At 45.8% G+C, this 12,666-nt stretch overlaps 2 protein-coding genes across 5 annotated transcripts in view; both read left to right on the top strand.

The window, feature by feature from the left end:
• DNTTIP1 (deoxynucleotidyltransferase, terminal, interacting protein 1) overlaps nucleotides 1–4,810 on the top strand; it is a 34,720-nt gene extending 29,910 nt beyond the window's left edge. Inside the window, exons 11-13 of the mRNA XM_006839248.1 lie at nucleotides 2,678–2,749; nucleotides 4,282–4,337; nucleotides 4,445–4,810. Of these exons, the coding sequence (XP_006839311.1) occupies nucleotides 2,678–2,749; nucleotides 4,282–4,337; nucleotides 4,445–4,580 (264 nt within the window). The 3' untranslated portion in view covers nucleotides 4,581–4,810. The remainder of the gene's footprint in view (nucleotides 1–2,677; nucleotides 2,750–4,281; nucleotides 4,338–4,444) is intronic.
• A 769-nt stretch (nucleotides 4,811–5,579) lies between these two features.
• Nucleotides 5,580–8,411, top strand: UBE2C (ubiquitin-conjugating enzyme E2C). 4 transcript variants are annotated; one of them, XM_006839244.1, is made up of 6 exons: nucleotides 5,580–5,794; nucleotides 6,195–6,222; nucleotides 6,862–6,948; nucleotides 7,415–7,619; nucleotides 7,725–7,784; nucleotides 8,353–8,411. In XM_006839244.1, exons 1-6 carry the CDS (start codon nucleotides 5,694–5,696, stop codon nucleotides 8,409–8,411), a joined length of 540 nt encoding a protein of 179 aa, XP_006839307.1. In that variant the 5' UTR covers nucleotides 5,580–5,693. The 4 variants fall into 4 exon arrangements, with proteins under 4 accessions (XP_006839307.1, XP_006839308.1, XP_006839310.1 ...); XM_006839245.1 differs by lacking the exon at nucleotides 6,862–6,948; XM_006839246.1 differs by having other exon boundaries at nucleotides 5,694–5,794; nucleotides 6,862–6,952; nucleotides 7,617–7,784.
• The last annotated feature ends 4,255 nt before the right edge of the window (nucleotides 8,412–12,666 follow it).

The raw sequence follows: 12,666 nt of genomic DNA, 5'->3' as shown, positions 1-12,666 counted from the left end.
TATTACTTATGAAATCCCTATCATTTTTTGGTATTATGTTTTCTGACTCTGTATTTTGATTACTTGCTTAAGCCACTCTTTGGTTCTTTGTGTAAGCTGAAATATCTGCTGTCTCTGTGATATTGTGGTGTCGTATTTATAATTAATCGATGGTTTTATGTTGGTATTTTTCTTAAGAAATAATATATAAACCAATTTTAAAAAAAAAAACAAGAAACTTTTTACTGTGAATTGAGTAGAGGTTGGCAAAGCCCATCAGTTTTCCTTTCAGTAATTCATACACAGTTTGTTTCATGCCATTGATTGCAATCCCCACAGTGTAACCTCACTCATCCCCCTTCCTCCCTTGGCTTCCCATTTCTATTCCTCCTGCTTCCATAATGTTTCCTACCTTCTAAATGTTATTCTTGGTCAGTTGCTGCCCTTTTCATCTCATTTGAATGGTTGATTATTCTAAAGAGTTCAGACCTCTCTTATAAACCTTATATTTGGCTGAAAACTGAGCCAGGGTGGTGAGTTCACTTCCAGCCCTGAAAGGTATCTAGAGTTCAAAGGCAGGAGGAGTTCCACCAATCTCTGTCTGATTAGTGAGCCTGGTCTTTTTAATGGTTATGACTTTTGTTCCACATTTTCTCCCAGTTTATCAAGGGCCTGCTTATATGATCCCTTTCTGATGGTACTGTTTATCAAGGGCCTGCTTGTATGATCCCTTTCTGATGGTACTAGTGGTTGGGCACCATCTATTTCTTCTGGTCTCAGGGTCATGGAGGCTGAGGTTCATGTATTTTATGTCCTTTACACTAACTGTATATAAACCCATTTTTACAGTAAAAGGAAAAGATTCAAATAACGCGCCTGAGCTTTCAGAACACAAAGTTGCCCTTCCCCAGGCTGCCTCACCTCCGAGGTGACCGCTGACAGATGTGGTGCACTGCCATCATTCTGTGCGCCTGTGTCCGCCCTTTACTGCTTTTCTTACATTGAGACCAGGTCATGTTGTCCGAATTTTTTTTTTTTTTTTTAACCCCAAAATTCATTCATGCATGCACTGAACAAATATTGAGGGTCCGCAATGTTCCTGGTACTCTCCAAATGCTGGCGATACAACTGTGAACAAACAGACAGAACTTGCCCACCTGAGCACAGAGTCACATGCAGGGCAAACGGCTATCGTGACCTGTTTGTTTCCAACTCAGCTGTTCTTACAGGAGGATATGGAAATAGATGAGCATACGAGGGGCTGGAATGAAAAGAGAACGGCTTTTCCCCACAAACTTTTTGAAGCTCCCTCATATGTGCCAGGCAAAAAGCCTAAAGAATTTACTTTCTGCTCTTTGACAGAAAAAGTTTGCTGACCACTGCAAACCTATTGAGTGGACAATGGCTTAGGAGTTGGTTTTTTTTAATGTTATTAAATTCTGTCTCCCTTATTTTATTTTTAATAGCTATATAGATTCATAAGGAGCTCTGGTAGCATAGTGATTACAAGTCAGGCTATTAACCTCAAGGTCAGCAATTCGAAACTACCAGCCATTCCGCGGGAGAATGATGAGGCTTTTTGCTCCCATAAAGATATACAGCCACGGAAACCCTATGAAGGGTACTGACTCCACGGCACACCACCACCATTACCACCATATAGATTCATGGCGTCCTAGTGTGGTGCTATAGGATAGGCACTGGACTTTAACCACAAAATCAGACCCACCAGCTGCTCCTTGGAACCCCTACACAGGACCACGATGGGTTGAAAGAGACTCAGTGGCACTTAACAAGAGCATATAGAATTCATAGACTAGATCTCCCGAACTTGATTTACTCACACCCCTGTTGGTGAGTAAGTCTTCCCTCAGTATTTTGCTGTTATAAACATACTGCCGCAGACATTGTGGTACGTGTTTCCTGTGCACATGTGTGGGTGATGCCGGCAGATCATTGCCTGGGAGGGGATGTGCTTTAAAAATTTTGATGAATACTTAACGTTTTTTGTAAAGTGAAATATTTATTTAAACCTGAAGGGTTTTGACTATACAGCCCAGATATGCCAGCTTTGTCTCAAATATTTTATAAAACCTCCTTTGATTCAGCATGCCTTCAGTGCAGTTTGGACTTATTGCTTCAGTCCAACAATGTGTCAATGGGCTAGATACTGTGTTTAGCACTTTCTATACACTGTCTCACTTATTAACCACAACCCTGTACGTATTATTACTCTCCATTTTATCTGTGAGGAAACTGAGACACAAATTAGGCTTCACAGCAGCTGATACATGGAAGAAGCAGAATTTCACATCTTGTTTTTCTAATGCCAAGGCCAGGCTCTTCACCATGATTCTCTTCTCCCTTGCTTAGTGCATAAGGAGTCCTGTGTTTTGACTTAGAAACACAGGCGCCATAACAACATGGGTGTTCTAAGCCCCTGTGGGTCATTTTTGAAAGGCAGAAGCTCTAACTAAACTAGTTACCAGTTGCCAGAGATGCTGTATTTTGAGAAACAGAGGGTGTAAGAATTAGAAGTGCCCTAAATCTCTGGGAATTGGGTCCCTGGCCTCCCGGGAATGAACTCAGCTTGTTGTGCAGAGACTAGTGCGCATGCGCCAGGTGTCTGCCAGGTACTAATGAACAAAGGCCGCCTCACACTCGACTGAATTCTCCCCTGTGACTTCATCCCTCACAGTATGCAGCTGACCCCCAGGATAAGCACTGGCTGGCAGAGCAACATCATATGCGGGCAACAGGAGGAAAGATGGTAAGCATTGGTCCCACAATCATCCAGGCCCACCCAGGGTTCTGGCTACATGTGGCAGTGTTTGGGGACTGATAAATGGGAGAGAGGAGCCATGTCCTTCATGCTGTAGTCCCAGGGATCCCCTTCCCTGTCCCTAGGTCTCCCTCATACTGCCTGCACCCTCCCACTTCATCCCACTCAGACCACATAACTGGATCGTGTTAGCATACCGTGTTAGCATACTTCCACCGCATACCGCTAAGGGAGGCTTTTCTCAATGAGCACCCACCTGGCAGTGACATTACCTGTGAAAAGCCCAGGCTTCGCCCCCCCACAGCAGTCCCTTCTAGAGCTCCTTTATACTTCAAGACTTCTCAGCTGCTATCAGGCACCAACCTTAGGAGAATCATCGTGGAATGTGTCCTAAAACTAGTGTGGAGGGCTTTGTCCATCCCAGGCTCCCAAGAGGGCTGCCTCATGGCCCAGTACTGATCACTTATTGTAGATGCGTACGTACAGCTTAGGCCTTTCTGATTCAAATCGAGAAACAGATGAAAGCTCTCTTTATTTTACTACTTTATTTATTATGCCCACACTTTATTTTCTTACTCCCGTAAGGATTTACGCCCTCAGAAACCCTGTACAGGGTCGCTATGGGTCAGAACCGACTCAACGGCATTTAACAACAACAACAATATATATATTTTTTTTTTTTTTTTTTAAATTGTTGCCGTTGGAGACTTGTGTACTTATATAGGTGATCATTAATTCAGCTTAGACCCCTCTCAAGGATACCTGATCAACAGAGACCCATTTCACAGGGCTTATAAGTCCTGGGGTGGCACTGTGGCCTAATGCGTCAGACGGCAAAGTCACTTGAACTGTAAGGTCCGTGGTTCAAGAAGCTCACCAGCTGCTCCTTGGAAACCCTGTACCGGGTTGCTATGGGTTGGAATCGACTGATGGCACTTAACAACAACATACGATAAAAGCAATCAAAATACTCAAGGGACCCACACTTAACTCTTGATCCTAAGGCTAGAAAGAAATGTCTCCCACAGAAGACTGGAATGTGATGAACACCATCCTTATGTGAGAGACTCCCAAGGGGACTCCTCCCAGAGCTAGCCTTGGTCTTACACAGCTCTCCACCAGGCCGGTACAGCCCAGGGCTGGACAGCAGGGCAGTATTTCATGGTTTCATTGTTGTCGTGAAGCTCAAAACCAAATTGTCTTCGTCCCTAGAGTTGGCATATAGCTTCCTCCACCCGGCTTCCTGTTACCATGCATCTTTTGTTAATTCTTTTGACATTTTCTTGTAAGCCACTTTGGATCCTTTTTTAAAAGATGGGGAGACTATACATGGATAATTATTAACCGGTTTCCATTCCTCCAGCCATGAAGTCTCTGAGGAAAACACTATCTCAGAACCACTCCTCAGACATCTCTTTACTGTTCTCCCCCTTTCAAGTCTGTTAGGCAGATGTTTAATGAAATTGTGTTGCGTTGGAGTGAATCAGGCATTGACTGCTCTCCTTTGCCGCCCACCCCAGGCCTACCTCCTCATTGAGGAGGACATCCGGGACCTTGCTGCCAGTGATGACTACAGGTAAATCTTCTGCCCCGTACCCTGCCCGCTTACTCAGGGTAGCCATGAGGATAGTCTGAGCCCACATTGTTCTTTACTCCAACTTCCCTCCCTACTGTCTCTTCCAGGGGCTGCCTAGACCTGAAGTTAGAGGAGCTGAAATCCTTTGTCCTACCCTCCTGGATGGTTGAGAAGATGCGAAAGTACATGGAGACACTGCGCACAGAGAATGAGCATCGTGCTGAAGCCCCTCCACAGACCTGAGCCCATGGCCCTGGCTACACTTGGATGCCCTCCCAAAGCCCTCTCTCCCATGACCGAGGCTGCTGCTGGGTCTACTCCCAGGGGGATCATGGTGACATTCTGCTGTGCCTGGGCTACTTAGTAGTGAATGAGTCACTGCAGTGCACCCCCAGACTGGCATGTGGTTCTGTGTTTGTAAAGTTATTGGAATAAAAAGCAGTTAAATAGTTTGTAATAAACACAGATGGTGAGCCTGCTGTGTAGTCCGCCCTGTGGGGACTGAGAAACATCAAGGGCTCTAGAAGACGGCAAGAAGGACCAGCTACCCTTCTCTCTCCCTTCCCATGTTAGAACTGGGAAAGTCTCATTGTCTATGCATTTCTGCTTTATGAAGCCAACTTTCTGTTTCTTGCTGCTAAAAGTCACCTAGGGTAGATGTGGCGGTGTCTGATGGCTGGCCCCATGGGGATGGATGAGGGACCATATAAACAATGAGCAGTAGTGGCAGGCTCTCCCCCATTTTACAGCCTAGGCACTAACTGATGGGCCCAGGATCCCACAGTAAAGTGGCTGGAGAAGCAGGGTTTGACCCCGTGTTGCTGATAAGGAGTCTTACCACTTTGGCCATCGGCCTCTAGTTTCTCTGACTCACTAGGATTTTCAAACACCCGGAGCTCCAATCCATCCACTAAGGTACAGGTTCTCCCATACTGGAGACACTCCCTTACCCAGAATGCAGGGATCACGGCTTGGCATACCGGTAGATCCCAGAATAGCTAGGTGTTTGTCTTTGAGGGTTAAGCCCACATGCATTTTTTCTTGCCCTTTAATGGTAGGCTTTTTCCAAAGGCTACCAATCCACCACAGATGTACTAGTTAAGGGCAACCGTTCCTGCCAATCGTCTTTCAGAAGCAAGACGCCACCGCTCAATATGGCGCGTTGGTGGGTGGGTCTAGCGAGTGCGTGGTGACGGAGCTCTCCGGTGCGCTTCATTGGCTGGATCAAACCCACGCGAGCCGCTGATTGGCCGGCGCTGCCAGAGAGTTACAATTCAAACGCGGGCGGGCGGGCCCACTGGCCTGCAGTTGCAGTCGTGTCTTTCTAGTTCCTGGTTCTCTAATATCGCCGACCGAATGGCCTCCCAGAACCGCGACCCAGCCGCAGCCAGCGTCGTCGCCGCCCGGAAAGGGGCTGAGCCCAGCGGGGGCGCTGCCCGGGGCTCCGTGGGCAAGAGGTGAGCGAGACGGAGGTAGACATCCTCCGAAGCCGGGCATCCAAGGCGTGGAGGCCAAGAGCTGGGCTTCCGGGACTTTTTCCTCCTCCTGGGGCGGGGGAGGTCTTCGGAGGGTGGTGGGGACTCTTTGAGACCCTTCGGAAGTGGGTCGGGAGGGTAGCGACGCTGTCGGTATCCTGCTGCGGGGAAGTTGCGTGGCTTGGCGGGGTTGGGGGGCGGTTGAGATTGAGAACGCGGAAAGCAGTGGAGATGAGAACATGCTAGAAACTTTATGCGGGAGCCTGGAATTAGAGAGGGCTTGAACTCACTAGGACCCTACTGTGGATATGGGGGCGTGGGAGAAGCCTCCTTGGCTGTTCTTCCAGACCCTACGTAACCCCGGATGATGCTCTCTTTGCAGGTTACAGCAGGAGCTGATGACCCTCATGGTGAGTGGCTGAGCCTCCCAGATCCCCAACGAGGTAGTCCGCCTCCCTCCTACATCAGGCCTTTTGCTGGATGTGGACCTTAAAGTAGATGAGTACGGGAAGAAGTTCGCAGGCCCCATTGACACCTTTTCTTCATCACTGTCCAGCTGACCTGACTCCTCTGCCCCAAGCGTCATAGCTTCACCCCTACTCCCCACTATCCCAGTCACACCATGGAGTGCTTTCTTCCTGGGTGTCATTTTCACATCCTCCCTGTGAAGCCTTTCTTGTAAGCAGTCCTGAGCTTTGAACAAGCACTGATAGCTGGTTGAATGAATACCCAAGCAACCAACAGGATTGTGGGTAGAGAATTGCCTCCTGCCTCCCTGCATAACCCCTCCCTCCATCCTTGGCCTAGTGATGATTGATCCTCCTTTATAATCCCAATAGTACCCCACCCCCAAAGGGATTTGTGCTGCCCTAAGAATCTAATCATGCACATACCTACACACCCCTAGAAAAACCTTCTCAACTTGGTCTCATTGCTTTATTTTGGATTAACATGTGATCAGACTGAGAAGGGGCCTATCCACAGATCTCCATTACTATGTCCAAAATGTGTACTCAAGTCCAGCAAGTGTTGTTTTGTTTCCTCCCCAGATGTCTGGTGACAAAGGCATTTCTGCCTTCCCTGAATCAGACAACCTTTTCAAGTGGGTGGGGACCATCCATGGAGCAGCTGGCACAGTAAGTAAAGAGTTGGTGGGGGGTGTCTAAATAAGAGGGTGGATTTAAAGCAAGCTTTCCATTATATGCCTGTAAGGGGCAAGACAGCAAGGTTATGGGTAGAGGAGCAAGGGAGCACTCTATCCAAACAAAGGGGCAGCTTCCCACGGCTGCAGAGCTGATTTGAGGTAGATTGAAACTCAGGTGTGTGTCCAAAAACTAATTTTTACTCGTTCACAACTAAATTCTAGTTGCACCAAAGCTGTCTCAGGTTGTGAGTTTACAACCCCAGACCAAAGTATCACTTATGTTTCCACCATGGAGGTGGGCCCCTCACCTGCAGAGCATCTCACAGTTTTAACCATCTCCACTAAACTGGAGAGAAAGCACCAGAACCAAACTCCCAACATCCTCTCGCGCTCTCAGCTGTGATGTTAGGGTTGGGAAATGACCTCCTATCACTCCTACCTGTTTCTCGAAATGCCAGGTATATGAAGACCTGAGGTACAAGCTCTCCCTCGAGTTCCCCAGTGGCTACCCTTACAACGCGCCCACAGTGAAGTTCCTCACGCCCTGCTACCACCCCAACGTGGACACTCAGGGTAACATCTGTCTAGACATCCTGAAGGACAAGTGGTCTGCCCTCTATGATGTCAGGACCATCCTCCTCTCAATCCAGAGCCTGCTAGGAGGTAACATCAGAGACCAATCCCTCCCCTGCACACTAGGGCCTATCTGGGATTCCCTTGGGTTGGCCTTCTCTACCCACTTGACTGTTTTTTGTTTTTTCCTCACAGAACCCAATATTGATAGCCCTTTGAACACACATGCTGCCGAACTCTGGAAAAACCCCACAGGTAGGTCCTTCATCCTCAAACAAGGATCCCAGTGACTTTGGACAGTGTCCTGAGAACAGTCAATAAAGATGACTCAAACCAAACACAGTAACTGCCATTGAGTTCAACTCCAACTCATAATGACCCTAAATAGAATTTCCAAGACTAAATCTTTATGGGAGCAGACAGTCTCATCTTTCTCTCAAGGAGACACTCAGGGATTTGAACTGCTGATTTTGCAGTTAGCAGTTCGGTACTTATCCTGCAGTGCCACCAAGGTTCCTTTCCATAAAGATTCCCGCCTTTTGAAAACTATTGGACAGTTCGCTGCCCTGTTGGATTACTGTGAGTCAGTATTGACTCCAAAAGCAATGGGTTTGGTTTGGCATTTTTTTTTTTGTACCACATCCACAGTGGTATAGGTTGCAGAACTTTTTAATAGAAGGCAAATGACTGCCCTCCCCGATCTTACTGGAGGCAAAGGCCATGGGGTGGGTCGGGTGTGTAGCAGCCACTCCCTAATCTCCTGAACCTTTCCTGCTCTCCTTCAGTCCCCATCACTTAACAAATCCTGCCCATTCTCTTCCAGCCTTTAAGAAATACCTGCAGGAAACCTACTCAAAGCAAGTCTCCAGCCAAGAGCCCTAACCCCATCTGTCCAGACCCTCCCTGTACTGTCTATTTTTTCCTTAGATTGTCTGTCCGTCCATTCCTTGATTTCTGTACAGGATTCTTATCTTAAACTGTGCTGTCACTTTTGTTTGTTTTTAAATTAACTCTCCTTTTGAGCCCCGATGATGAATATATTAAATAAATACAGTTTGGATTTGCATTTTTTGTTTTGTTTTTGTTTTCTTTTGCAAGTTGCCACATGACAGTTACAGTTATTCTAGGGTTGGAGGTGGGACCATGACCAAGGAGGGCTAGCCTAGGATCTATCTGGGCTCTTACCTCTACCCAGAGAGAAGCAGAAGCTGAGCTGTAGGGCCCAACAGTGGGGTGGCTGGGGTTTGTTCCCTAAAGACCTTATTTTACAACACTGCTTCTGTTTTCTCATTTGTAAAATCACAATCACAGCTGTTTCTGTAGTGTTGTGATATGTGCCGGGAATGTCCATGAGGTCCTGGTGTGCTGCTGTAGATTGTAGCTATAGAAAGGGGTGTGTGCACAGGTGGATTGGAGTGATGGGTGACCAGCCACCCACTTTCTACACTAGAAAGTGTTTCTGGCCCTAGAAAAGGTGAGAAGGCTCAGGACACTACAACAGGCCCAGAAACGGGGTACACAAGGAGAAAAAGCCCCTTCCCTCTCAGAAGGTTCAAATCACTGCTGGTCCCAGGTTCCCGTGAACTGCTTCACGTTGCAAAGGGACACATTCACCTCCTCCATCACAGCCAGCAGATCCAACAGCTGCTGGCTGCACCCATTGGCCCAGGCTCCCAACCACAAGCCACTTTCCTGAATCTTTGCCCTCTACACACTGGGGCCTCCGGGAGGAAACACCAGTGCTGCCCAGCTGGGTCCCACAGGGGCAGGCAGTAAGAAGAAAGGCTGAGGTAATGGGCCTGGCCCAGGTTGCAGAGGAAGATCTCCAAGGTGGACAAGCATGGCACCCAGGTAACGCTCCTAGACAACCTGGTCAGCTCCGCCAGCAGCTGGTTGTGAAGGCCAAGAGGAAGGAGACGGCATTAACACTGTCAGAAAGGTTCCCAACCATCCCTTCCTCTTACTGCTAGCCCAGGCCCTCCTATGCCCTGACACCCCTACGCCCACACCAGACAATCTCACATGTGAAGAAAATTAAGAGTTGTCAGATCTGGGATTGAAACAGGCGTCGGCTCAGTTTACTCCTCTCTGAAATTGTGCTCCTTGTTAAAAATTTGGATTCCCTAGGGTGGGGTCCTGATGTGAGGCTGCAGGATAAGCAAAGTTGGCAATTCAAACATACAAGCTAGAAACCCTGTGTTGTTAAGTGCCCTGACATAGGTTCTTACTCATAGTGACCCTGTGTAGGGTTTCTGAGAAGTGAATTAATGAGCTTGAACCACTTAGCTTCCCATTCAAACCAACTGAGCAGTTAGCCCACATTAATTCACAATACCACACCAGGGATTCGATGAGTTGGAACCAAGAGGGCTGGGGCAGGGCCTGAGAGTCTAGCTCTAATCAGTTGCCAGGTGATGTCCTTGCTGTTGCTTTGGTTACACAAAGGTGTGGTGCTTCCAGTTACTAGGGTATCAGCTAGGAACTTGTTCGAAATGCAAATTATCAGCCCATCTGTTACCACAAGCTCTTCAGGTAGTTCTGTTACTTGCTCAAGTTTAAAGTCACTGGCTTAGAAGGTATCTACACAGTTGTTAGACACAAGTCAGTACCGACTCATAGGGACCCTATGCACAACAGAACAAAACACTGCCCGGTCCTGGGCCAACCCCACAATGGTTGAGCCCATTGCTTCTGTCACTGTGCCAATCCATCTCATTGGGGGTCTTCCCTTTTCTCTGACCCTCAACTTTACCAAACATGATATCCTTCTCCAGTGACTGGTCCCTCCTGACAATATGTCTAAAGTATGAGAGATGAAGTTTGGTCATCCTGGCCTCCAAGGAGCACTCTGGCTACACTTCTTCCAACACAAACTGGTTTGTTCTTTTGGCAGCCCATGGTACTTTGAATATTTTCCAACACCATAACTTAAATGCATCAATTCTATGGTTTTCCTTATTCACTGTCCAACTTTCACATGCATATGATATGAGGTTATTGAAAATACCATGACTCAGGTCAGGCGCACCTTAGTCCTCAAACTGACATCTTTGCTCTTCAACACTTTAAAAAGGTCTTGTGTGGCAGATTTGCCTAATGCACTATGTCATTTGATTTCTTGATTGCTGCTTCCATGAGTGTTGATGATTGATCTGAGCAAAATGAAGTCTTTGACAACGTCAATCTTTTCTCCACTTAAATGGATGTTGTTTATTGGTCCAGTGGTGAGGCTATTTGTTTTCTTTACATTGAGATGCAACCCATACAAAGGCTGTGGTCTTTGATCTTCATCAGTATTTTAAGTCCTCTTCACTTTCAGCAAGCAAGGTTGTATCATCTCCGTATCACAGGTTGCTAATGAGTCTTCCTCCAATCCTGAAGCCACGATTTTCTTCATATAATCCAGCTTTTCAGATTATTTGTTCAGCATACAGATTGAATAAATTTGGTGAAAGAATACAACCCTAGCACACACCTTTCCTAAATTCAAACCATTCAGTGTTCCCTGTTCTGTTTGAACAACTGCCTCGTGGTCTATGTACAGGTTCCTCATGAGGACAACTAAGTGTTCCAGAATACTCATACTTTGCAATGTTGTCCATAGCTTGTCATGATTCATACAATCAAAAGCCTTTGCGTAGTCAATAAAATACAGGTAAACATCTTTCTGGTATTCTCTGCTTTCAGTCAAGATCCATCTGACATCAGCAATGATATCCCTCATTCACGTCCTCTTCTGAAACCAGCTTGAGCCTCTGGAAGTTCTCTGTCAATATATGTTTGCAGCCATTTTTGTTTGGGTTTCCTCAGCTTGAGAAATGCTGAGTGTGTTCTTCCCTTTTGGTTTTCTAACTCCAGCTTTTTGCACATTTTGTTATATTTGACTTTGTCTTCTCAAGCTGGCCTTGGAAATCTTATGTTCAGTTCTTGTACCTCCCCACTTCTACTATTTGCTTTAGCATCTCTATACTGGAGAGAAAATTTCAGACTCTCTTCTGATGTATATTTTTATCTTTTCCCTCTTTCTTGTCTTTAATGACTTTTGCTTTCTTCCTATATGATATTCTTGATGTCATCCCACAACTCTTCTGGTCTTCAGTCTTCAGTGTCTAATGCATCAAATCTGTTCTTGAGATCATCTCTAAATTCAGGTGGAATATATTCAAGGTCTTATTTTGGCTCTCATAGACTTGTTTTCATTTTCTTCAGCTTCAGCCTGAATTTACATATGACCAATTGATGGTCTATTCCAAGGTCTGTCCCTGGTCTTGTTTTGTCTGATGATATGGAGCTTTCCCACCATCTCTTTCCACAGATCTAGCCAATTTGACTTCTGTGTTTTCCATCTGGTGAGGTCCATGTGTATAGTCATCTTTTATGTTTTTCAAAAAAGGTATTTACAATGAACAACCCATTCATTGTTCTTGCAAAATTCTACCACGCAATCATTGTTTCTATCACCAAGGCCATATTCCCCAACCATTGATCCTTCCTCTTTGTTTCTAACCTTTGTATTCCAGTCACCAGAAATTATCAATACATCTGCATTTTTTTAAGTTTTCATTGTGAATTGAGTGAAAGTTTACAGGGAATTATCAATGATTGTATGTTTAATCAATTTAGACTGAAGAAGTTGGTAGAATTCTCCAAATTCTTCAGTCTCATCATCACTGGCTTTAGTGGTTGGTGTGTAAATTTGGATTATAGTGGTATTAATTTGTCTTCCTTGTAGGCATATGGATATTATCCTATCACAGACAGCATTGCTATTCTTAAGTGATCTTGATATGTTCTTTTTAATGATGAATATGACAACATTCCTCTTCGATTTGTCATTCCTGGCATAGTAAACCATGTGATTGTTAGATTAAAAATGGCCAATACCAGTCCATTTCAGCTCACTAATTTCAGTTTAGGATGTCGATGCTTATGCGTTCCATTTCATTTGCGACAATTTCCAATTGTCCTAGATTTATACTTCATACATTCCATGTTCTGATGATTAATGGATGTTTACAGCTGTTTCTCTTCATTTTGAGTTGTGCTCCATCAGCAAATGAAGGTCTTGAAAACTTTACTCCATTTGTATCATCATAGTCCAAAGTGCATTGATAGAATTGGCAAAGAACAAGGCACC

This window comes from Chrysochloris asiatica, unplaced genomic scaffold, assembly GCF_000296735.1.
Source record: "Chrysochloris asiatica unplaced genomic scaffold, ChrAsi1.0 scaffold00023, whole genome shotgun sequence".
In the NCBI taxonomy this organism is placed as follows: domain Eukaryota; kingdom Metazoa; phylum Chordata; class Mammalia; order Afrosoricida; family Chrysochloridae; genus Chrysochloris; species Chrysochloris asiatica.
The sequence above is the reverse complement of the archived record's forward strand: the minus strand, read 5'-3'. Positions and strand labels throughout refer to the sequence as shown.

Bases quoted from the DNA above. Each gene is read 5' to 3' on its own strand.
- UBE2C (XM_006839244.1), top strand. From the start codon at position 5,694: ATGGCCTCCCAGAACCGCGACCCAGCCGCAGCCAGCGTCGTCGCCGCC. The intron at 5,795-6,194 runs GTGAGCGAGACG...CTCTCTTTGCAG, and splicing joins CGGGGCTCCGTGGGCAAGAG to GTTACAGCAGGAGCTGATGA. The intron at 6,949-7,414 runs GTAAGTAAAGAG...TCGAAATGCCAG, and splicing joins TCCATGGAGCAGCTGGCACA to GTATATGAAGACCTGAGGTA.